The sequence below is a fragment of the Chlorella variabilis genome (genome assembly GCF_000147415.1).
Source record: "Chlorella variabilis unplaced genomic scaffold CHLNCscaffold_25, whole genome shotgun sequence".
NCBI classification, from domain to species: domain Eukaryota; kingdom Viridiplantae; phylum Chlorophyta; class Trebouxiophyceae; order Chlorellales; family Chlorellaceae; genus Chlorella; species Chlorella variabilis.
This window is the reverse complement of record NW_005435063.1, coordinates 107,114-126,659: the sequence shown is the minus strand read 5'-3', so window position 1 is coordinate 126,659 and position 19,546 is coordinate 107,114. Positions and strand designations below refer to the sequence as shown.

Here is a 19,546-nt window from a genome sequence, read left to right as displayed (position 1 = left end):
CACACCCCACCCCCCGCCCACCTTCTGCAGCAGGTGCATGGCGATGGGCAGCATGCGGCGCTGCACGTGCGCCAGGCGGTAGCCCAGCTGGTGCAGGAAGGGCTCAAACAGGTCCCGAGCCTTGGACACCTGCGGGGGCGCGGAGCAGGGGCAGGAGCAGGGAAGTCAGCGGCCGTGCTGGGCTTGGGCTGGGGCAGGTGTGGAGGGAGGCAGGCGGCCGGAGGCACCCCAGCACGCTAGCCGCTTGCGCCCCTCCCCGCCACCACCTGTGCCACCGCCTGCGCGCCCCCTCTCCCATGGTGCAGCTCACAGCCAGCAGCAGGCTGCAGCGCGCCAGCCAGCTGTGGCGGCGTCCCAGCGCGTGCTCACCGCGATGACGCATGCAGTGCGTGTGTAGTTCACTCCGTCGTGGAAGTCGTCAATACCGCACGCATTCACAATCTCCTCGCGGGAGATGTCGGGGCAGTTGATGGTGCCGATGCCTGCGGGGCGGGGCGGGGCCGGGGTAGGCAGGTGTCGGCTGTGTGGGTGGTGTGCATGCGTGCCTGAGGGCGGGGCCGCCGGCGGCCAGGCGCACGCCCCAGCACGCAGCATCCCAGCGTGTCCCCCACCAGCCCAGCGCCAGGCACAGCAGCCCACCGCCATCGCCACCCCGCACCTGCCCTGAACTCGGCCATGGCACGGTGGTACTGCGCGCCTCCAAACAGCCGCATGTGCGCGTTGGGCAGCTGCTCGTTCACCATGACGGGCTTGTTGTCGGGCCCCACAAACGCGCCGCCCCGGATGTGCTCGTCCGCAAGCGTCTCGCCAAAGCGCTCTGGCGGGGCCGCCACTGTGCCGCGCAGCAGCAGCGCCAGCTTGGACAAAAATGACTCGCGGAACACGCGCCCCTTCTCCTGCAGGCAGGGCGGCACGGGTGGGGTGGCGGCACAATAGAAGAGGCGGGTGAGCGGGGAGGCCAGCAAGGCAGCACGAGCGCAGCAAGCGGAGTGGGTGCGCAACCCAATCGCCTGCTGCACCCCACGCTCCGCTCCGCTCCACCCGCCAGCCTGCCCCACTCACGCCCCAGCGCCGCCTGCTGCGTGCCCCCACCATGCCCCATCACACACACACACACACCAAAACACCCCCCCACCTTGAGCTTCTCCGGGTGCAGGTCGTTAAGCTCCACCTGCGTCTCCTCCAGCCTCCTGCTGGCGTTGCGGTACTCCTTCTCCAGCACAGGAACAATGGTGGGCACGTTCTCAAGGTACCTGGGGGGTGGGGGTGGAGGGGTGGGGTGGGGGTGGGGAGGGGACAGGTTGGCGTGGGGGTCGGCTGGCGAGAGAGGCGGCGGCACCGACGGATGGGGCAGCGGAGGGGCTGAGCGATGGGCTGATCGGCAGGTTTGGAGGCTTGCCCCACGGCGCAGGCAGTCGCCGTCTCCAAGCCCCGACGCCAGGGCGCCAGAGCGTGCGCCCACACACGCCTGCCCCCTGCCCCTCCCGCCGTGCTGGCTGCCCTGCCCGCCCCGCGCCGCCGTCTCCCCCGCCCAGCCCCAGCCCCGCCCCCACCTGCGCTGCAGCAGGTGCTCCAGGAAGCGGCGCAGCTGTCCCACGCCGATGCGCGCGCGCTCCGCCTTCTCCAGCTTGCGCCCCAGCCGCGACTCCAGCTCGGCCACATCCAGCGCCTCGCGGTCAGCCACCGCACCCCGGAAGTGCTCGTTGGAGCGGAAGATGGCGTCCTTGCTGTTGCCCACGCGCCCAGACGGAACGGAGCTGCGGGGGTGTGCGTGCGTGGTGGGAGGGAGGGAGGGGAGGTGGGGACAGGGTGGCGGCGGTGGTGGTGGGGTGGCTGAGGGCAGGCGGCGGCATGGCAGGCGGCAGCAAGGGGCCGGTACAAGAGATGCGCGGGTTGTGCAGGGGCGTGGGGCAGGCTGGGCTGCCCCGCCGGCCCCCCATGCTGCTGCCCCTCCACCACCACCCGCCGCTCCCCCAGCACCCCGCTCACGTGAAGAAGGGGGAGCCCCCCAGCATGGTCGGCTCCAGCAGGCGTGCGGGCGGGCGCAGGTACATCTCCACGTCGTGCGGGCGCGCAAACTGCGGGATGCGGGTGTCCAGCTTGGTGGACACAACCACGGTGCGGGACAGACTGGGGTCCACCTGTGTGGGGAGGGCCAGGGGGGACGGGCCAGGCAGGGGCGGCAGGCGCGTGAGGGGAGGAGGCAGGTCCACGGCGCCGGGTGGGTCTGCATTGCCCAGCCCTCCCCCTGGCCGCATGCTGGCCCGCCGGCTACGCTCAGCCCCGCCTCACCACACACACAGGCCGCCACCACCATCACCACCGCCACCACCACCTCCCCGCCGCGCCGCGCGCCTGCATGACCAGCCTGCGCGTGGTTGCGTTGGACCAGTCGTTGGAGTCCTCCAGGCACAGAATGATGTACTCCTTCTGCTCCATCTTCTGCCGCACCATGGCCTCCACCTGCCGAGCGCTGTTCTGCAGCGTGCTGTTGCGCTTGCCGGGGGCCGCAGAGATGAGGCCTGCGGTGGGTGGAGGGGCGCGGCGAAGGGGCGGCGACAGGTGGAGACCGGGCGCCAGGGGTTGCCAAGGCGCCAAGGCTCAGGTCGTTGCCACGCCCCAGATGACTCTCCACCTTCAGCTGCGCCCAAGGCGCGTCCCGTGCCCATCAATGCACCAGCGGCTTTTGCGGCTGTGCGCAGTCACCACAGCACATCCCGGGCCGCGTGCGTGGGCGGCGCACCGGGCGTGTCGATGATGGTGAGGTTGGGGCAGAACTTGTACTCGATGCGCACCACAATCTCCTTGGACCAGAACTGAGCCTCACGGTCCAGCCGCGCATTCTCGTTCTCAATGTAGTTCTGCGGGGCGGGCAGGCGCGGCAGGCAGGCGGGCGGGGCAGGTAGGCAGGCGGCGGGTGGAGGTGGGGGCCGGGCTGGCGGGCGGGAGAAGCGCGAGGGCCGAGCCAGGTCGGGCGCTGCGCTAATCTTCTGGGGCCCCGAGCGCTGCCGCAGGCGCAGCCGAGCACCGCCCGTGCCAGCCAGGCAGTGCTGCCATCCATTGCGCCATGAGCCGACAGCCAGCGCCAGCTGAGTGTGGGCTCACAACAACCCATGCACGCCGGCACTTGCCAGGCTCCGCCAGTGCCCAAAGGCCCCAGGTGCCTGGTACACTCCCCCTGCCTGGCCCCGCCCCCGCAGCCCACCTGCAGCTCCTCCAGCGTCGCCTCCTGCTCCCCAAACTCGTCCGTGATGAGGTAGCAGTGCGGCTGCACGCAGGCGCTGTTGTACTTCATGTGCAGGGTGATGGGGCGCCGCGTCTTGGTGCCGCCTCCCACGTGGTTGAACTGGAAGCCCATCAGAGCCTCCACCAGGGCTGCAGGGGGAGGGCGGCGGGGCCAGGGGTTCAGAGCGGCGGCGGCGGTTGGCGTGGCGCGACGCCGGCCCAGCGCGCCGCGGGACCTCCCGCCAGCCGGCTCGCCGTGCAGCTACTCAGGCAGGCAGCTGGGCTGACCTGCTTCCCATGGCTGGGGCCCTGCCCTGGCCCTGGCTGCCGAGGCACCCACCTGACTTGCCGTCCGTCTGGTGCCCAACCACCAGGATGGCAGGCGCATCGAACGGCTTTTCAAAGTCCTGGGCCAGAGCGTGCAGGTCGTTGTAGGCCTCGTAGAGCCGCTCATTGCCCGTCCTAAAGGCCCGCTCCGACCGGCCGGGCGACATATCAGAGGGGATTTCAAGCACAGAGGCCCGCAGCGCCGCGCTGCCGCGGCGCACTGAGGGGGGCGTGCGGTTGTTCTCCTCCGGCTCCAGGTCCTGCGACGCCCTCATGGCATACCTGCCGGGCTGCGATGCGGCCTGGGAGGCCTGCTGCTGCAGCCAGGAGGCCATGGGTGTTCAGCTGCCTGCTCCCAACTGCTGGTGCCTGGCCCGATGGAGCTTGCCCAGACCCCCAGCAATCAAGCGGACAGCGGCCCAATGCGCCGGACAGAAGATGGCGACGATGGGGCGATGCCAGCTGCATTAGACAGGCAGCAGAGGACAGGTGCCTAGCTGGCCGTTCAAACGGTTTGGATGAGGCCCAGCTCGCGGAACGCAATGCACGCGAAGCCCACCCCTCTCGAGAGTCTCCCAGACTGTTTGGAGCACCCAGGCGTGTGTTTCGGGGCACCCTCCCTCAAGTGACATTGCACGCATTCGGCGGCGGCGGCGCCGCAGCACGCATTGCCAAGCGGCAGTAAGCGCTGATGAGCCGGAGAAAACACTTGCTACAGTCCATGGACCAGGAGGTGGAGCCGCCGGGGGAGGGGCAGCACATTGTGCGGGCCGTGGGCAGCCGCGGGAGCAACCTCATCGAGGTGCGGGAGCCTCTGGCACAGCGCCAATTACTTGGCCGCCCGGCGCCGCCACATGCATGGCCACACATGCCGCCGCCGCCGCCGCCTGGCCGCCGCCGCGACACCTCCTTCCCCGTCCGCCTGCGCAGGTGGAGTTCCCCGACGGCCGCACCGCGCTGTGCCTGCTGCCCGCCAAGTTCCACAAGAAGCTGTGGGTCAAGAAGGGCAACTACCTGGTCGTGGAGGGGGCGGCAGAGGAGGACACGCGGGTGACGGGGGAGATCTCGGCGGTGCTGTTTGCAGACCACGTGAAGCAGCTGAAGCGCATGCCGGGCGTGTGGTGAGTGGGTGGGTGTCAGCAGCCAGCAGCCCGAGCAGCATGGGAGAGGCCTCCAGTTCAGCATCTGAGCATCCCCCTTGGCCACCGACCTGCGCTGCTCGTGCTGCGGGAGGTCTACCAGACCGCTCACACCCCCAGCCTGGCCCTCACCCTCCTCGGCTGCAGGCCGCCAGAGTTTGAGGTCAGCAGCCGTGCAGCCGCCAGCCAGGCAGCAGAGCAGCTGGCGGCGCTGGGCGTCGCGGAGAGCGACTCGGAAGAGGGCAGCGCAGCGGCAGGCGGCCGTGGCGGAGCGGGCACAGCAGCAGCGGCTCCCGCAGCGGCGGCACCTTCAGCAGCCGCAGTTGGAGAGGCAGCGGCGGGATGCGCGGCAGGGGAGGGGGCAGACAACCCAGACAGCCGGGAGCAGCAGGGGGACGAGTACAGCAGCAGCGAGGACGACCTGCCGCCCATCCCCAAATTCAACAACCGCCGAGTGGTGGAGTATGAGGTGTCGGACAGCGAGTCGGAAGCCGACTGAAGGGGGCAGGCCTGCCCGCCGCACCGCCCTGCACGCCCTTGCAGGCCCCCCCTCCCTTGACTGCTGCACATCTTGCACGCTGCCTCCCGCTGCACATTGCTCTTCCTGTTGACTGCCCTACCTGCTGGCATTTAAACCAAATGCAAAACACCAGCGATGCTGCCGCGCAAGGGCTTACAGAACACTGCTGTGAGCGCGGGGTTTAAGAAAGTAGAAATTGGCATTGCTAGCATGGACCAGTCTAAGTTGGAGGATGAGGATTCTGCTGTGACTGTTGTGCTGACTGAACACCTGCTTCACACGCCTGGGCTGGGCTACCTGGCTGGTCCCGGCAGCGCCGGCGGGGACCCCACCTGGCAGAGGCCGCTGACAGCGCAGCGTGCACGGCCGCGGCGGCTGCCTGCATGTACGGCGGCAGCTGCGCATGTTGGGACGCCACCGCCTGTTGGAGCTGCTGCTGCACTCGCGGCTGCTGCACCGTCTCGCGCCTCCCGTGCGCCTGCTGCCCTGGCCCGGCACCAGCAGGCCACTGCTGCGCTGCCAGAGCACGAGGGGGTGCTGGCAGGCTGGGCACGTGGTGTGCGCTGGCCGCAGTTGGCTTCCAGTCGCAGCCGGGCAATGGCAGCAGGGGTGGGCGCGACAAAGGTGCTGGCGGTGCTGGCATGCCTGCTGGCCAGGCTTTGCTGGCGGTGGTGGGAGGCGGCGGCAGATGCGGCAAAGCTGAGTGTGCTAATGCCACCGAGGGGCGGAGGGCCTGCTGCGGCTGAGGCGGGCGCTGCGGCTGCGGGAACAGCGGCTGCGGGAACAGCGGCTGGCTGCGACTGTGCACACCCGCCGTCGCCGCCTGTGCCGCGGGCTGCTGCCGCGAAGGGGCAGCAGGCGGCAGCAGCACATGCTTGAGAACAGCCGCAGGAGGCAGCAGCTCCCTGGCAGCAGTGCCCTCTGGCGCTTCGGGCTGCGGTGGCTGGGGCCCGGGGCAGGCCTGGGGGATCGCCCAGGATGGGATGCCTGGCACCTGAGGTGATGCCAGCAGCTCTGCTGGCCCCTGTGCCTGCGGCTGCGAGTGCGTGGGGGCCCAGGCTGGCGGCGGCGGCGGCGACGGCGCAGGCGCCCGCTGCCCAATCAGCGCCTGCGCCTGCCCCAGCAGCAGCTGCAGCCCCTTGCGGGCTTCCAGCGCCGCGCCCTGTGCGCTGCGACACTCCATCTCCGCCGCCGCCTGGCGGTCGTGTGCCACCTGCAGGTCACCCGCCAGCTGGGGAAGCTACGGGCATGCAAGCGTGGCGGCGGCGGCGGCGGCGGCGGCAAGGTCAGCCAGTAAGGCCGCGTCGGCCGTGAGGTTGTGAGTCAGCCAGCGACGGCACACACAGCCGGGTGAGCAGCTGTAAAGTTGCAGCCTGGCCCTGCTGCACGGCCCACCTGCTCCCGGCTCTTCTGCAGCTCCTCGTGCATGCCCCGCACCAGGTCTGCCGCCTGCTGCATCAGCACAATGCTGGTGGCGGCGTCTATCGCCACACCGGGCCCCTGCCCGGCAGCGCCAGCGGCTGCTGCTGCCGCCGCCCCTGCCGCCGCTGTTCGTGTGACAGGAGCGGTACCGGTGCGCGCGTGGGCGGGGCCCTGGCGGCTGCCATGCGGCGGCTGGGGCTCGGCGGCTGCCGCCAGGTCAGAGAAGAAAGCACCCGCAGCGGTGCAGGCCGGCACCGCCTCCGCCGCCTCGCTCAGCGTGCGCAGCACCCCCACATGCAGCACCTCCTGCTGCCCCTGCTCCTGCTGCCCGGCAGCATCCCTCTGCTCCGGCAGTGGCAGCTGCTGCAGCTGTGTGCTGCCCTGTCGGCCCGCGCCCGCCAGCGCCGCGAGCTGCTGCGCCGCCGCCAGGTCCTCCGCATCATCTGCAGGCAAGGGGCACACCAGGCAGCGCCCTAGGGCATCACACAAGCCAGGCCATCAACCACCAACCAGCTGGTGCAGCTCAACGGGCTCTAGCCACCAGCAACCTACCTTTGCTTGCCCGCCGCCACCTGAACTGCCACCACTGGCACGCACACGCACACCTGATGCCTGCCTGCCCACCCGTGCGCTCACCCTGCCTGAGCTGCCAGCTGGGAGTGCCTTGCAGGTCTCGCAGGTCAGCCACCTGCTCCCGCCCACCCTCATACTGCACCACGTGCTTGCCCTGCACGTCGGCAGCGTGCACAGCACGACGGCAGCCATGGATCAGCCTAATGCGCAGGCCCGGGGCAGCCCACTGGAACCGCATCCTAATCAGCGACCGTTCTACGAGCCCCCGCCCGCCCGCCCATCCCTAGCTCACCGCGGCCGCGTGGTAGGCGGTCACACGCCCCACCCGGTGCCGCTGCGCCAGCGGGTCCCACAGGCGCACGCTGCGCCCCACCAGCTCCCCGCCGCCCCGCTCCAACGCGCCAGCTGCACGAAGGTGGGCAGGGGCAGGGGCGGGCAGCTCGGCTGCATGGGGGAAGGAGGGGAGGGCAGCCGGCATGGACGCGGCAGCAGGCGTGGCGCACGCCAGCCGTGCCGCATGGCGTTGAGCGCACGTCCCGTGGCCCCTGCCACACGCCGCCCGGCGAGAGCCGCGCTCGACCTGGCCTGGCTGGAAGCAGAGGCTCACCGCCGGACCAGGCCGCCACCCCCGCATCCTCAGCGTGCCGGGCACGTGTGCGGGGCTGCAGGCTGTAGTCGCCATACTGCAGGCACACCCCCGGCATCGCCAGCGGCAGGTGGCAGGTTGGAAAGCCCGGACAGATAGAAAGACAGCGGTGCAGAAGCGGGTGGACACATGACCCTCCAAGGGGGCAGTTGGGAGCTGCTTGGTACTGAAGAAGCTGGCTGGACCCCAGTCCTGCCCACCTGAGCCGGGGCGCGCTTGGCGCGGGCGGGGCGTGCCGTGCGTTGCGCGACGGCAGCCGGCGGCGCGGGCAGCTGCATGCCGCCGCTGGCGGCCTCCTGGGGCGACGGCGATGTACGGGACGGGCGGCCCGCGTTGCCGCTGCTGGCCCGCGATGCTGCTGCTGGGGATGCTGCCTGGCCCGGTAGCACAGGCTGTGGCGGGGGCTGCTGAGGGCTGGCTTGCGTGCCTCTAGAGGGGCTGAACCCCCTGCTGCCGCTCCTGCCCTTGCCGCTGTTCCTGCCGCTGGCTTGGGCCTCCCCAGGCCCCAAGCCCTCCTGGCTAGTGCTACCGGGTGCCGCCACTGCTACTGGGGGTGGCTGCTCCTCTCCCTCCTGCTCCTCATCGTTTTCCAGCTGCTGCCCATCCTCCTTCAGCTGGTGCTCGTGCTGCTGCCCTTCCTTACGCGCCTCCGCAGCCCCCTGCGCCTGCCTGCGACGCCTCGCTGCCCGCGGTTTCTGCTGCTGGCGTGCCCGCTTGGGTTGCGCATTGTCTGCCTCTGGTGGCTTCGAACGGCGCTTCCTGCTCGCCCGAGGCTTTGTGCCCGCAGCCGCGTTCAGCGGCCGGCTGGGGCCGGGCTCTGGCAGGGGCTCGGGTATGCCCTGCAGCGAGCGCTCATACGCCAGCAGGCCGCTGCGGGTGTACATGCGCTTCATGTTGTAGCTGCAAGGCGGGCCTCGGGGGGTGGGTAGGCGGCATGCAGAGGAGATCACCATTTCGTCAGGCGCGCACATGAGCGGCGATGTGTCGACAGCGGCAGCAGCAGCCCCCGTGCGTTGGCCCCAGTCTGCCAGGGGCACCTGAGGTTGGTCATGCTCTTGGGCGGGTCAAAGTGACGCCCCACCTGCGCCCACAGCTTGCTGTGGCACACCTGCGGGGCAGCGGCGGCGGCGCGCGGGCGCGTCTCGAAACGCCCAGCGGGTTTGGAAACTTTGCCAACAGCTGCTGGCTCCCTTGTGTCAGGCAGAGCAGCCGTGTGGGACCCAACCACCTCGTCGTAGCCGCCATGCCCATCAACCAGGCGCCACAGCTTGGCCACATCCAGCTCCCGGTGCATGAAGCGTGGGGCCTGCGGCGGCAAGGGACGGGGCGGCATCAGGCTAATGTATCTGGACTTGCAGTTGTTGGATGCCCTGCTCTGCATCTGGCCTTAAACCAACAGAGTATTTCAAGGCAGGTCTGCCTTGGGCAACATGCATCAGGCAGCCTTGGACCGGGGCACATGCGCCACAGACGCGGCGGCCGCTTCGCGGCATGGTCGCGCCGGGGACCGCCGCCGCCGCAGCAAGCTCACTGGCATTGTTCTGCTCCGGCTCTGGAAGAAGCTCGTCAGCTGGGCCATGAAGGCAGCCGACTCCTCCGGATCCTTATCATGCTGCTCCGACTGCTGGCTGGGGCAGCTGCTTCGAGGAGCCTCGCTGCCCTCCTCCTCCTCCTCGCTCCCAGGCTCCCACTCATCCTGCTCTGCTGCTGACGAAGTGGGGCTGGAAGCAGGGGAGGCCGGCATGGCTTCCCAGGCCCAGCTGCTGGTGGGCTGCGCCTGCTGAGTCTGGGTGGCACCCTGGCGAATGCCGGCTGCGACAATGGCGGCCACTGGGGCAGCATGAATGCATGCACTCCACTTTCCTCTCGTCCTTTCCACCAAACTTCATGGGCTGCTGATGCAGATTACAGGGCAAACATGGGTGGGAAACATGAAAAGGGGCACATCTGGGCAAGAAACAACACATATATTGGCCTGGGGCAGAGGACCCAAGCATGTTGGCGGCCTTGTGTCATCGCCCCGCCGCCGGCTGCTCGTCCACGCACGTGCCCTGAGGTATGTGCCCCTGCTGCACCGCCTGGCTGAGCTGCAGCATGAACTGCTCGTTGCGCCGCCCGTTGACGCCCAGGTCGCTGTACCCGATGCGGAGCTGTGACTGCACCTCCACCACCGCCTGCCCCACCTCGTTGCACCTGTGGGTGGTGCAGCATGCCGAACACGTCTGCCACAGGAGCTGCCACGCAAGGCGCAGCCAAGGCAGGCGGTTGGCAGCCATGCAAGGCGGACAGCCGAGGCAGGCTCCGGGCGCCCAGCTCACCGCAGGGAGATGAGGAAGTCGTCGGCGAAGCCCCAGAAGAAGGTGAGGATGCGGGCGTGCAGGAAGCCGGGCCGCGTGTCGCCCAACAGCCGCGCCTGCGCCTGCGGCAAGAAGAGGATGGCGGGGAGGGGATCAAGCACACGTGAGCGGTGCACTCGGGTTGAGTTACTGGGTGCGGCGTGGTGGCTGCACAGCAGCCCGCCCACCTGGTCCTGCACCCAGCTGGTGGCATAGGACTGCACATCGGCCACCGTGGCCGCCAGGTGCAGCGGCTGCAGGTGGCGCACGCCGTGCGGGTTGCTCTCCGCGATGCGGCTGCAGGCGGGGGCGCACGGGGCGGGCAGGGAGGCAGGTGCCGGCCCACACGAGTCAGGCCAGCCGCCTCGTCCCAAGATCGCCCAATGCCCAGACCATGGAACCCGTCTCATGGCTGAAATGTGTGCCCCCACCCTGCGCGCCGTAGGTGTCGGGCCCCCAGCAGCAGCAGCAGCAGTGGCGGCAGCAGGCCCTGCACGCACCTGCAGCCCCACTGCTTGTCTGGGGGACACTCGTTTGGGAAGTCGCGGTACCGGTAGTCGGGGCTGCCCAGGTGGATGGCCGCCATCAGCAGCACCACCACGCCGTACAGGTAGATCACCCTGGGGGCAGGAAGGCACGGGAGGGGAGGGATGTGCCGACCAGAGTGAGGTGGCAGGCGGGTGGGCTGAGCATCAAGCAGCGCAGCTCGCCAACCCGACCGTCTCATGCGTTGGGGCGTGCCAGGGCAGCGGCAGGCGGCGGCAGGCGGCGGCCACGAACAGCAGGCGGCGAGGGCCCACCATCTGAACATGTAGAACAGGGACTGAAGCTGGCTGGCGCCCCACATGAGCAGGCGGCGCCCCTGGTTTTTGATGGCGCCAAAGCAGCCGCGCGAGGGCGGCGGCGGCGGCCGAGTGGCGAGCGTCATGCCGCACAGGCTGGTCCCCATCTTGGCCAGCCCAAAGCCCAGAGCTATGCCGAGGTAGAAGCGCCAGAGGGCCGCCAGGCACAGCTCAACGACGCCTGCAGGTCCGCACGACACAAGCAGGTGAGGAGCGGCGGTGGGTGGCGGCGGGCGGCGGCGCAGGGTGGCCTGCCTGTGACGATGTAGGCGACGCCGAGTGCCATCCATAGCTTCGGATGAAGCTGGTAGCGGGAAGACTCCGCCGCTGGGGAGTCCAGCACAAGGTCACTCGCCATGACGGTGAGCAGCGACTGGTGCGAGTTTCGCTTCTTCTTCTGGCTGAGCCCTCTCCTGCCCCACAGCCACATGTGCCCCTCCGTCCCAGGCCGGCACAGAGCACCAAACCAGCCTCGCTCTTCCAGCGATCAGCAGGCCAGCCGCACTGCTAGGCCACAGGGGCAGCTGGCTAGCGATCGAGTTACACAGGTTAAAGTCCAAGCAGAGCGGGAGGAGCCAAAGATAGTGCCAGGCCACCGCCCCGCCGCAAAGACATGCGACCGGCGCTGGGCATGAGCCATGAGCGCGAGCAGCCCTACTGCTTGACGTGGCCCTTGTAATTCTTGGCGCTCTTGGACTTGTTCTTCGCCAGCCGCTTCCTGACCTGCAGGGGCAGGGCCAGGCAGGCGGAGGCAGAGGACGGTTGGCGGTGGGACGGGCACTGCTGCAGCCTCGCATTGCTCGCTTTTGCAGCGCCGCCACCATGGCGGCGTCCCCGGCTCGACGCACCTGGCCCGACCGCGCCGCAAACGGCAGCCGCTTGCGCTTGTCCTTCTCGCGGTTGCTCAGGCCGCCCGTCTTCTTCTTTTTCAGGCTCGACTTGGCTCCAAACTCGCGGTCCTCGCGCCCTGCACACACTCACGCAGAGTACATCAAAAACAGCCACCACTGGGATGCCTGCACAAACCAGCAGACCAAGAGGAAACTCCTCGCCCGCCAAGCCCCGCCGTCCCCCAGGCTCACCCTCCAGCACGCTCTTCATGCGCTCCTCCTTGTCCTTGCGCCACTTGTGCCGCCCCAGCAGGTCGTTGGGGTTGAGGCGCTGCAGGCAGGCAGGAAGGCAGGCATGATGGGTGGGTCGGGCGGGAGGCAGCCAGACATGCAGGCAGGGTGCGGCAGAAGTGTGGGTCCCGACTCGGGGCAGGGCGCTGGTGGCCCAGCTCCAGCCCGCAGCCCAGCAGCGCCGCACAGGGGCAGCGCCACAGGAGCAGCCTCCCGCCAACCTACCCGGCCTCCCCCACGCGGTGCCTGCCCTCCCCATCCAAACACCACACGCCCGGGGCCACCCAGCCGCCAGCCACCCACCTCCTCGTTTGCCACCGCCAGCCGCCCCTTGAGCTCCATCATCTCATCCGCCTCCTCCTCCGCCGCCGCACGCGCCCGCTGCTGCTTGCTGGCACTCTTCAGGCCGTGCTTCTGCGGCGGGGCAGGGCAGGGCGGGGAGGCGCAGCACCTCAGCGGGGCAGGGGAAGATCAGTCCGGGAGGAGCAGCCAGGCGCCGGCCAGGCATCCAGCAGCGCCAAGGGCGTAGGGCCCCGCGGGAGCACCACAGCATCGCTATCCCACCACAGCCTGCATTCCAACCACCAACAGCCAGTGCGCCCCACCTGCATGGCTGCGTCCACCATCTTGCGGTGCTTCAGCTGCCTGATCTTGTCAAAGTCGGCCTCAGTCAGGATGCGCCCCCACTCCAGCGGAACAGCCTCGCCGCCGCCCGCGGCCGCCGCCGCCCCGTCCTGCTCCTGCCCTTGCCCGCCGCCCGCCTTGGCCGCCGTCAGCTGGCGCTTGAGCTGCGCAATGCTGCCCGCCTGCGGCGCCTTGCGCGGCGGCGCCTGCTGCTGCTGCTTGGCTGCCACCGCGGGCCGCTTTCTCCGCCGCTCCCGCTCGTCGCCGCTATCCTCCTCCTCCTCGCTGCCTTCCTCGCTGCCTTCCTCCTCGCCACCTGACTCCTCCCCAGCTTCCAACTGCAGCTCCTCATCGCCATCCTCGCTGCTGCCGCCGCCCGCCTCATCATCCGAGCTCCACCCCTCGCTGCCGCTGCCCTCCTCCGCCTCTTCCTCCTCCTCCTCCTCCTCCCCAGCGCTGAGGCCGCCATTCAGTACCACTTCCTCCTCCTCCTCCTCCTCCTCCTCCTCCTCCTCCTCCTCCTCCTCCTCCTCCTCCTCCTCTCCCTCGCTCATCAGCTCCCCCTCAGAGTTGAAGCGCCCCTCCCTCAGAGCCTGCTCCAGCATCTCCGCGCCCTCCACCCGCGTCGCAATCTGCAGCCAGGCGGCAGGCGGCGGCGACGGCGGCGGCGGCAGCAGCGGCGGGTCGGCAGGCGAGACGACGCACGTGCCCCGCGTCCCAAGCAGGCCTCGGCAGCAGGTGCAGCAGCAGCCCCAGGCGCGCCGTACGCTGCTCGGCAGCATGCACCCAGGCTGCGCTCCCCAAAGCGCCCCTCAGAGCAGCCGCGCACCTGCGTCGCGCCGTACTGCCTGGGCTGCGCCGCCACGTCAGCGCCGCGCCCGCGGTCCCGCTTCTCCAGCATGCCTGGCGCCAGCTCCCTGCGGGGCAGGTCACCCAGGCAGGCACCGTCGGCCCGGCGGCAGCCGCGAGCGGGAGGCCGCAGCGGGGAGGGCTGCGGCCAGCAGCCTTCCCCGCAACCGGCGCCGCCAATCCAGATGCCCACACCCACGCGCGCAAAACCAGGTCACCACCCACCCCCAGCCCCACACCCACACCCACACCCACCCTCACACCCACCTGAACAGGGAGATGAGGCCGCGCGCCGCCGACGACACCGCCTTCTCCCGGAACTTCTTGTAGGCGGTCAGGTCCAGCAGCAGCTCGGGCGACATGACCAGCGGGCAGCGCACGCAGATCTCGCGCACCGTCCGCAGCCCGATGGTCATCACCTCGGGCCGCGCCCTGCAGCCAGGCGGGCAGGGAAGCAGGCGGACGAGCAGGTCAGGCAGGCAGGCAGGGCAAGCACGGTGATGGCGGCGGCGGCGGCGGCGGCGGCGGCGGCGGCTCGTGGCCAGGCTGGGTCATGGTCTGGCAGCGAGCAGCCCGCCCCGCCCCGCCCCAGCCCCCACCTGTCATGCACAAACTGGTCCACCAGCTGGCGCAGCACGGGGGCCAGCGCCTCGGGCGGCACCAGCTCGTGGCAGGCCTGCGCGGCGGCGTGGCGGTGGTGTTTTGTTATTTGTGTGCGTGCGCGCGCGCGTGTGTGTGTGTGTGTGTGTGTGTGCGCGCGCATGCGTGTGTGCGTGTGCGTGTGTGTGTGGACAGCGTGCGTGCGCTGATCAAGCGGCATGCACCAGGCGGGAGCCCCCACAGGGGCGTGGCAGGAGGCGAGGCGGAGGCGGCGCGCCCCACCTGCACCAGCGCCGCCAGGATGACGGTGACATCGCGCTGGCTGGGCGCAATGTACTTCTGCGGCAGGCGGCAGGCGGGGTGGGGGTGTATGTGGGCAGGTGCGAGGGTGGTGTGCAGGGTTGGGTGAAGGGGCTGGGCACAGCTGTCGACAAACTTCTCAAACGCGAAGCAGCAGCGCATCGACAACACACAGCCCGCCACACACGGCCCCGGGTCCCGGCCCTGCCACCCCACATCCATGTCCCACCCCCACCCCCAGGCTGTGGCTGGGCACCTGCAAGAAGGGGTAGAAGTTGAGGAGCAGCAGCTTGTGCACGCCCACGCAGCGCGACACGACGTTGAGCACCGCCATGCGCGCCTCAAACCGCTCGTGCCCCTTCTGCAGCCGCTTGAACAGCTTCTCGGCAAAGCCCTGCGGCAGGGGGGTGGGGCGGTGTGGGGTGGGGTGAGCCATGGAGGCGAGCGAGCAGTGCATGCCTGGGATGGTGGGAAGCAACGGGCCGAGCCTGGGCACAGGCCGTGCCGTCGCCGACTCACGGCAGCGGGGAGGCGGGCGGGCACGCTGCCAGCAGCACCCCAGCCCAGTGGCACCCCAGCCCAGCCCCAGGGCCCCACCCCGCCCCACCTGCGGGTCATGAAGCAGCTGCAGCGCCGCAAAGTTCTCCTGCCGCGACCCGTCCTCGCGCTTCTGCTGCCGCTTCACCGATGCCTGCGCGCGCTTCAGCTTCTTCTGCGGGCGCGGCAGGCAGCCAGGCGGCGCGGCAGTGAGGCGGCTGCCCAGGCGCTGGAGCCGCCTGCTGCGGCGCCAGGCATGCACACCCGCGCATGCACAGCCTCACCCCACCCCCGCCAGCACCAGGCCCGGCCCGGACCCAGAACAGCGGCCGCCAGCCACAGCCAGGCATTGCTGGCTCCACAACATCCACCCCGCCAGACGAGGCACCCCGCCCGACGCCCCCTCCCCGGCCGTTGCCCGTGCCTGCTTCCTCTTCTTGCTGGAGAGGGTGCCCTTGTGGAAGGCAGAGTACACGTCCTCACGGGAGGGGCCCGCCGCCGGCGTCTTGTCGTCGTCCTCGCTGTCGCTGCCTGCACGCGGGGGGCGGGGCGGGCGGGTGGGGAGGCCGGCAGGCACGGCCTCAGCTCCAAGCAGGCAGGCGGCCTGCTCCAGGCCTCTGTGCCAGCCTTGCTGATACGGACAACCTCATGGGGTTCGTGCCCCACCCAAGCACAAGACGCCGGCTGTGCCCCCCCCCACACACGCTGCGCCGCGCACCGTCTGCCGCGGCCTCCGCCGCATCCTGTCCCAGAAAGAACTTGAGGGCGGCCAGCATGATGCGGGGGCTCTTGTGCAGCGCGGCGGCGGCGATGACGTTGACGGTGCGCGCGTCGCGCCACACGTGGCGCCGCCACATCTCCGTCGCCACCGCCAGCCCCTTCTTGGCCGCCCCCTCGTGCTCATCCTGGATCACGGCATACATGAAGTTCTGCACCGCGCGGTTGAGGCGGTCGTTGCGCTGCCGCCGGTTGCTGTTTTTGATGTCGGCGGTGACGTGGCGGAAGACCAGCTGGCGCAGCGCCTTGTCCTGCACCCGGAACAGGCGGAAGAGCAGCGGCAGCAGCACCGTGGGCGCCAGCTGCTGCCGGTTGCGCAGCAGGATCAGCGCCCGGACCAGCGTCTGCGGGCAGGGGGGAGGGAGGGTGGGGCAGGGCAGGGTGTCAGTGCACCAGGCAGGGGCCGGGGAGGGCTGCAGCAGGCCTCAGCGCGCCAGGCGCGACCCGGCTGGAGGAGCATGCGGCAGCGGGCGGGGCAGGCGGCGGCGCCCACCTGGCGCAGCGCCGGCTCCAGCACCGCCTGGTGCGTGTCCACCAGCTCCATCAGCTCGCCCGCAAAGCCGGCGGTCTCCTTGGGGTAGCTATTGGACACCTGCAGGGGCGCAGGCAGGGGCAGGGCAGGCAGCTGCTGCGTCAAGGCCTGGCCGCAGGCATGCCGCCGGCTTCTCGCCCTGAGACGCTCCGCTGCGTGTGCGCGCCAGCCCCGGATCGCGCCACACACGCACGCGCAACCTGCGCTCCTCCGCCCCCTGCTGCACAGCCGCGCAACACCAAAGGGCAGGGCGGACCTGGGCGATGAAGTTGATGAGGTCCCCAAACTCGCGGCCCTCCTGGTCGGGCTTGAGCAGGAAGAGCGCGAGGCAGGCCTTGTAGTGGCGCCACTGCAGCTGGAACTCATCCGAGTAGCTGGCGGGGTCGCGCTTGATGTTGCCCTGCGTGCAGCGGCGGCCATGGGCGGAGCCAGGGCGTCGCAAGGCTGCGCGTTGGGTGTTCCAGGCAGCGGCGGCGGCGGCGGCGGCGGCGGCGGCGGCGGCGGCGGCCACTGGTTGGGGGGTGAGGCCATATGCAGCCATCCGCGCTTCGGCTAAGCTTCCCCACACATACAGAGCCGCCCTTGTCTCCTATTCCAGCATGCCCCGCACCGCACCTGCAGACTGAGCAGGTCGGCTCCCGAGACAGACATGGCTGCCCAGCAGCTGCTTCAATGCAGGGTGCTGGTTTCAGAGCGGGCGCCGCCCTGCGCGCCAGCCCCGGCCGCCACTGGTTCAGCCGTCAGCTGAGCTGCATGCACTGCTAGAGGTGCTGTTGGCTTCCCAAACGATTGTTAGACGTGTGCAGCGAACAATTCATGCAGAGCAGTATATAGAAGAGCCGGCATTGCCTGAGCTCCACTGGTCTGCGCGCCCGTTTTTTCTTTTGTGGCCAGCGGCCAGACTAGCGTGTCGATCGAGCATCTGGGCCATTTTCACGTCTCCAGGGCCACTCCTGATCATCTGTGGGTGCCAGGAGGCGCAGGAGATGCCCAACCCCCAGCAGACCGGTCACGCACGCCGGCAAGCGCAGCAGCAAGTCGGCGCAGTCACAGGCAAGCGACTGCTAGGCGGCACAAGGCCTTCCGGGGCGATCGCCAGCCAGCCAGGTGGATCACCTTGTCCCAGCTCTGTTTGATCTGCAGGCAACCTGCAGAAGGCCGCCGAGGCGGACCTAGCGAGGTACAACGCTCAGAAAGGTGCGCAGCCTGCGAGCCTGTGCCTTTCGCCGCTGCTGCCGCTGGCGTCTGCCGGTCGGCGAGCCCACCCGCCACGCTTCCCTGATTTTGGCCTGCCTGCAGCTGTGCTGGAGGCTACCCTGACCAACCTGCGCTCCAAGCTGTCCGACCTGGAATCTGACAAGTGAGCAAGTGTGCTGTCCTGCTGCGCCAGTGGGCGGCGCCCAGGTGCCTCCTCTCGGTGCGCCGCCTTCCAGCCCGCCTCAAGCCTGCTGCCCGACCATCCTCTGCGTGCAGCTGGATGTACGAGGCGCCACGCTACAGCCACCACTGAGCTTCTCGCTCCTAACAGCTTGCCGAGGCCAGCAGCGGCAGACACAGCAACTAGCGGGCTCCCTTGCCAGCAGGCAGCGGCACTCTTGAGGAGCGTCAGCCGGCATGGCGGACACCAGCCAGGACTTCCAGCCCATCGGCGAGCGGCGGGAGTGGGCGGATGTGCAGCCGCGGGCGCTGCCGCGCACCCCGCAGCCGGTGGTGGAGATTGGGAGGGATGAGCTGCTGGCGGAGCTGATGGACTACTTCTGGGCGGCGGTGGCGCGGCAGGAGCTCAGGTGGGGTGGGTGGCAGCATCATGCGCCACCAGGACCCGCGACGAGGGGCCAGGGACTGTCGCAAGGCGGGGAGCGAGCGCCGCGGCACAGCCGCTGCCGTCCTGTCCCGGCCCGGCCTGCCCCTGGTGCCTCATCATTCCCATCCGGCAACCCATCCAGCGACCCTTCCAGCGACCCACCCTGCCGCCCGCCCTGCCGCACGCGTGTGCCCCTCCACGCAGCGAGCGCGTGCTGGCTCTGACGGGCGAGATCATCGCCGACCTCAACTCCTCCAACTACAGCGTGTGGGAGTGGCGCTGGCGCTGCGTGCAGGTGAGGCCCCGCCCCGCCGTGCCGACGCCGCGCCCCTGGACGCGCTCCTGAGACGTTGCGGCTGGCTGCTGGCTGGGCTGGCGGCTGGCTGCTGGCTGGGCTGGCAGCAGCGCTGGCAGCATCGGCGGGTCCCTGCCCGGGAGCCGGGAGTCGATGCCTGCCCTGCGGTGCCCCGCCCTGCCCTGCCCTGCCCTCCCCTCCCAGGCCCTGGGCGGCGTGCAGGCGCGTGTGGCGGAGGAGAAGGCGCTCACGCGGTCGGTGGCCACCGCCAACCCCAAGAACTACCAGCTGTGGAACCACCGTCGGCGCCTGGCCCTGGCGCTCGGGCCGGGGCAGGCGGAGGAGGTGCGTGGTGCCGCGACTGAGCGGGCGGCGCGGCGTGGCGCCGCGACTGCGTGCGCCTATCCATTGCCCGAGGCGCGGCGTGGAGCCCCCTCCGCCCGAGGGGCCTGCCACTGTAGCAGCTGGGTGCGCCCCGCTCGCCTTGGCCCTCCCCACCTCACCTCCCCGCCTGCCCTGCCCTGCCCTGCGCCTCGCCGTGTGCGCCCCCGGCAGGAGCTGGCCTTCTCGGCGGCCTGCCTGGAGCACGACGCCAAGAACTACCACGCCTGGGCCCACCGCCAGGCGGTGCTGCAGCATCTGGGCGAGCCGCGACTGTGGGCCGCCGAGCTGGCCTACACCGAGCGCCTGCTGCGCCAGGATGTGCGCAACAACTCGGGTGGGCGGCGGGGTGGGGGGCGGGGTGGGGGGGTGGGGCAGGTGGGGGGTGCGGGGCGCAGGGGCCCGTCCATGCTGTTATGGCTCCCGCCCCATACCGGAGAGCGCAGCGCCTGACCCGTGCCTCCTGCCCTCCCTCCCGCCGCCGCCCTCCCCGCAGCCTGGAACCAGCGCATCTTTGTGCTGCGAGGCGCGCCGGCGGCGGCGGTGGGGGCCCCCCGCGAGGCGTACGACCGAGAGGTGGCCTTTGCGGCCGCCCAGCTGCGCCTGGTGCCGCACAACGAGAGCGTCTGGGAGGCGCTGCGCAGCCTGGCGGCGCCCCCGTGGCCTGCCCAGGCGGGGGGTGCGGCGGGGGGGGGG

The 19,546-nt window shown here is 70.3% G+C and overlaps 5 protein-coding genes across 5 annotated transcripts in view; 2 read left to right on the top strand and 3 right to left on the bottom strand.

Annotated features, from left to right (window-relative positions):
• Positions 1 to 3,719, bottom strand: part of CHLNCDRAFT_37081 (hypothetical protein) — a gene marked incomplete at its 5' end in the record, with an annotated part of 6,114 nt that extends 2,395 nt beyond the window's left edge. The window contains 10 exons of the mRNA XM_005843930.1: positions 22 to 129; positions 370 to 482; positions 659 to 896; positions 1,136 to 1,253; positions 1,554 to 1,757; positions 1,990 to 2,141; positions 2,365 to 2,522; positions 2,744 to 2,861; positions 3,206 to 3,375; positions 3,566 to 3,719. Coding sequence (XP_005843992.1) covers positions 22 to 129; positions 370 to 482; positions 659 to 896; positions 1,136 to 1,253; positions 1,554 to 1,757; positions 1,990 to 2,141; positions 2,365 to 2,522; positions 2,744 to 2,861; positions 3,206 to 3,375; positions 3,566 to 3,719 — 1,533 coding nt within the window. The remainder of the gene's footprint in view (positions 1 to 21; positions 130 to 369; positions 483 to 658; positions 897 to 1,135; positions 1,254 to 1,553; positions 1,758 to 1,989; positions 2,142 to 2,364; positions 2,523 to 2,743; positions 2,862 to 3,205; positions 3,376 to 3,565) is intronic.
• Positions 3,720 to 4,243: 524 nt separating this feature from the next.
• On the top strand, positions 4,244 to 4,677 carry CHLNCDRAFT_27264 (hypothetical protein; the record flags this gene model as incomplete). The annotated part of the gene is made up of 2 exons (XM_005844017.1): positions 4,244 to 4,354; positions 4,483 to 4,677. The coding sequence occupies 2 exons, from the start codon at positions 4,244 to 4,246 to the stop codon at positions 4,675 to 4,677; spliced, it is 306 nt and encodes a 101-aa protein (XP_005844079.1).
• Positions 4,678 to 5,364: 687 nt separating this feature from the next.
• CHLNCDRAFT_139476 (hypothetical protein) lies at positions 5,365 to 11,388 on the bottom strand (the record flags this gene model as incomplete). The annotated part of the gene is made up of 18 exons (XM_005843929.1): positions 5,365 to 5,377; positions 5,544 to 5,722; positions 5,930 to 6,049; positions 6,206 to 6,451; positions 6,607 to 7,076; positions 7,270 to 7,360; positions 7,499 to 7,611; positions 7,814 to 7,889; positions 8,053 to 8,752; positions 8,890 to 8,960; positions 9,078 to 9,158; positions 9,384 to 9,573; positions 9,899 to 10,045; positions 10,171 to 10,271; positions 10,377 to 10,485; positions 10,689 to 10,808; positions 10,989 to 11,211; positions 11,382 to 11,388. 18 exons carry the CDS (start codon positions 11,386 to 11,388, stop codon positions 5,365 to 5,367), a joined length of 3,057 nt encoding a protein of 1,018 aa, XP_005843991.1.
• A 1,215-nt stretch (positions 11,389 to 12,603) lies between these two features.
• On the bottom strand, positions 12,604 to 16,911 carry CHLNCDRAFT_27284 (hypothetical protein; the record flags this gene model as incomplete). Its single annotated transcript, XM_005843928.1, has 11 exons — positions 12,604 to 12,933; positions 13,255 to 13,407; positions 13,605 to 13,688; positions 13,888 to 14,056; positions 14,224 to 14,300; positions 14,507 to 14,563; positions 14,781 to 14,918; positions 15,132 to 15,236; positions 15,700 to 16,182; positions 16,332 to 16,430; positions 16,627 to 16,911. 11 exons carry the CDS (start codon positions 16,909 to 16,911, stop codon positions 12,604 to 12,606), a joined length of 1,980 nt encoding a protein of 659 aa, XP_005843990.1.
• Positions 16,912 to 17,337: 426 nt separating this feature from the next.
• On the top strand, positions 17,338 to 19,492 carry CHLNCDRAFT_37079 (hypothetical protein; the record flags this gene model as incomplete). Its single annotated transcript, XM_005844016.1, has 8 exons — positions 17,338 to 17,423; positions 17,514 to 17,567; positions 17,670 to 17,730; positions 17,844 to 18,157; positions 18,379 to 18,469; positions 18,674 to 18,814; positions 19,025 to 19,187; positions 19,347 to 19,492. Coding segments are annotated over exons 4-8 (714 nt in total), but the record flags the coding sequence as incomplete, so codon positions are not given.
• Positions 19,493 to 19,546: the final 54 nt, after the last annotated feature.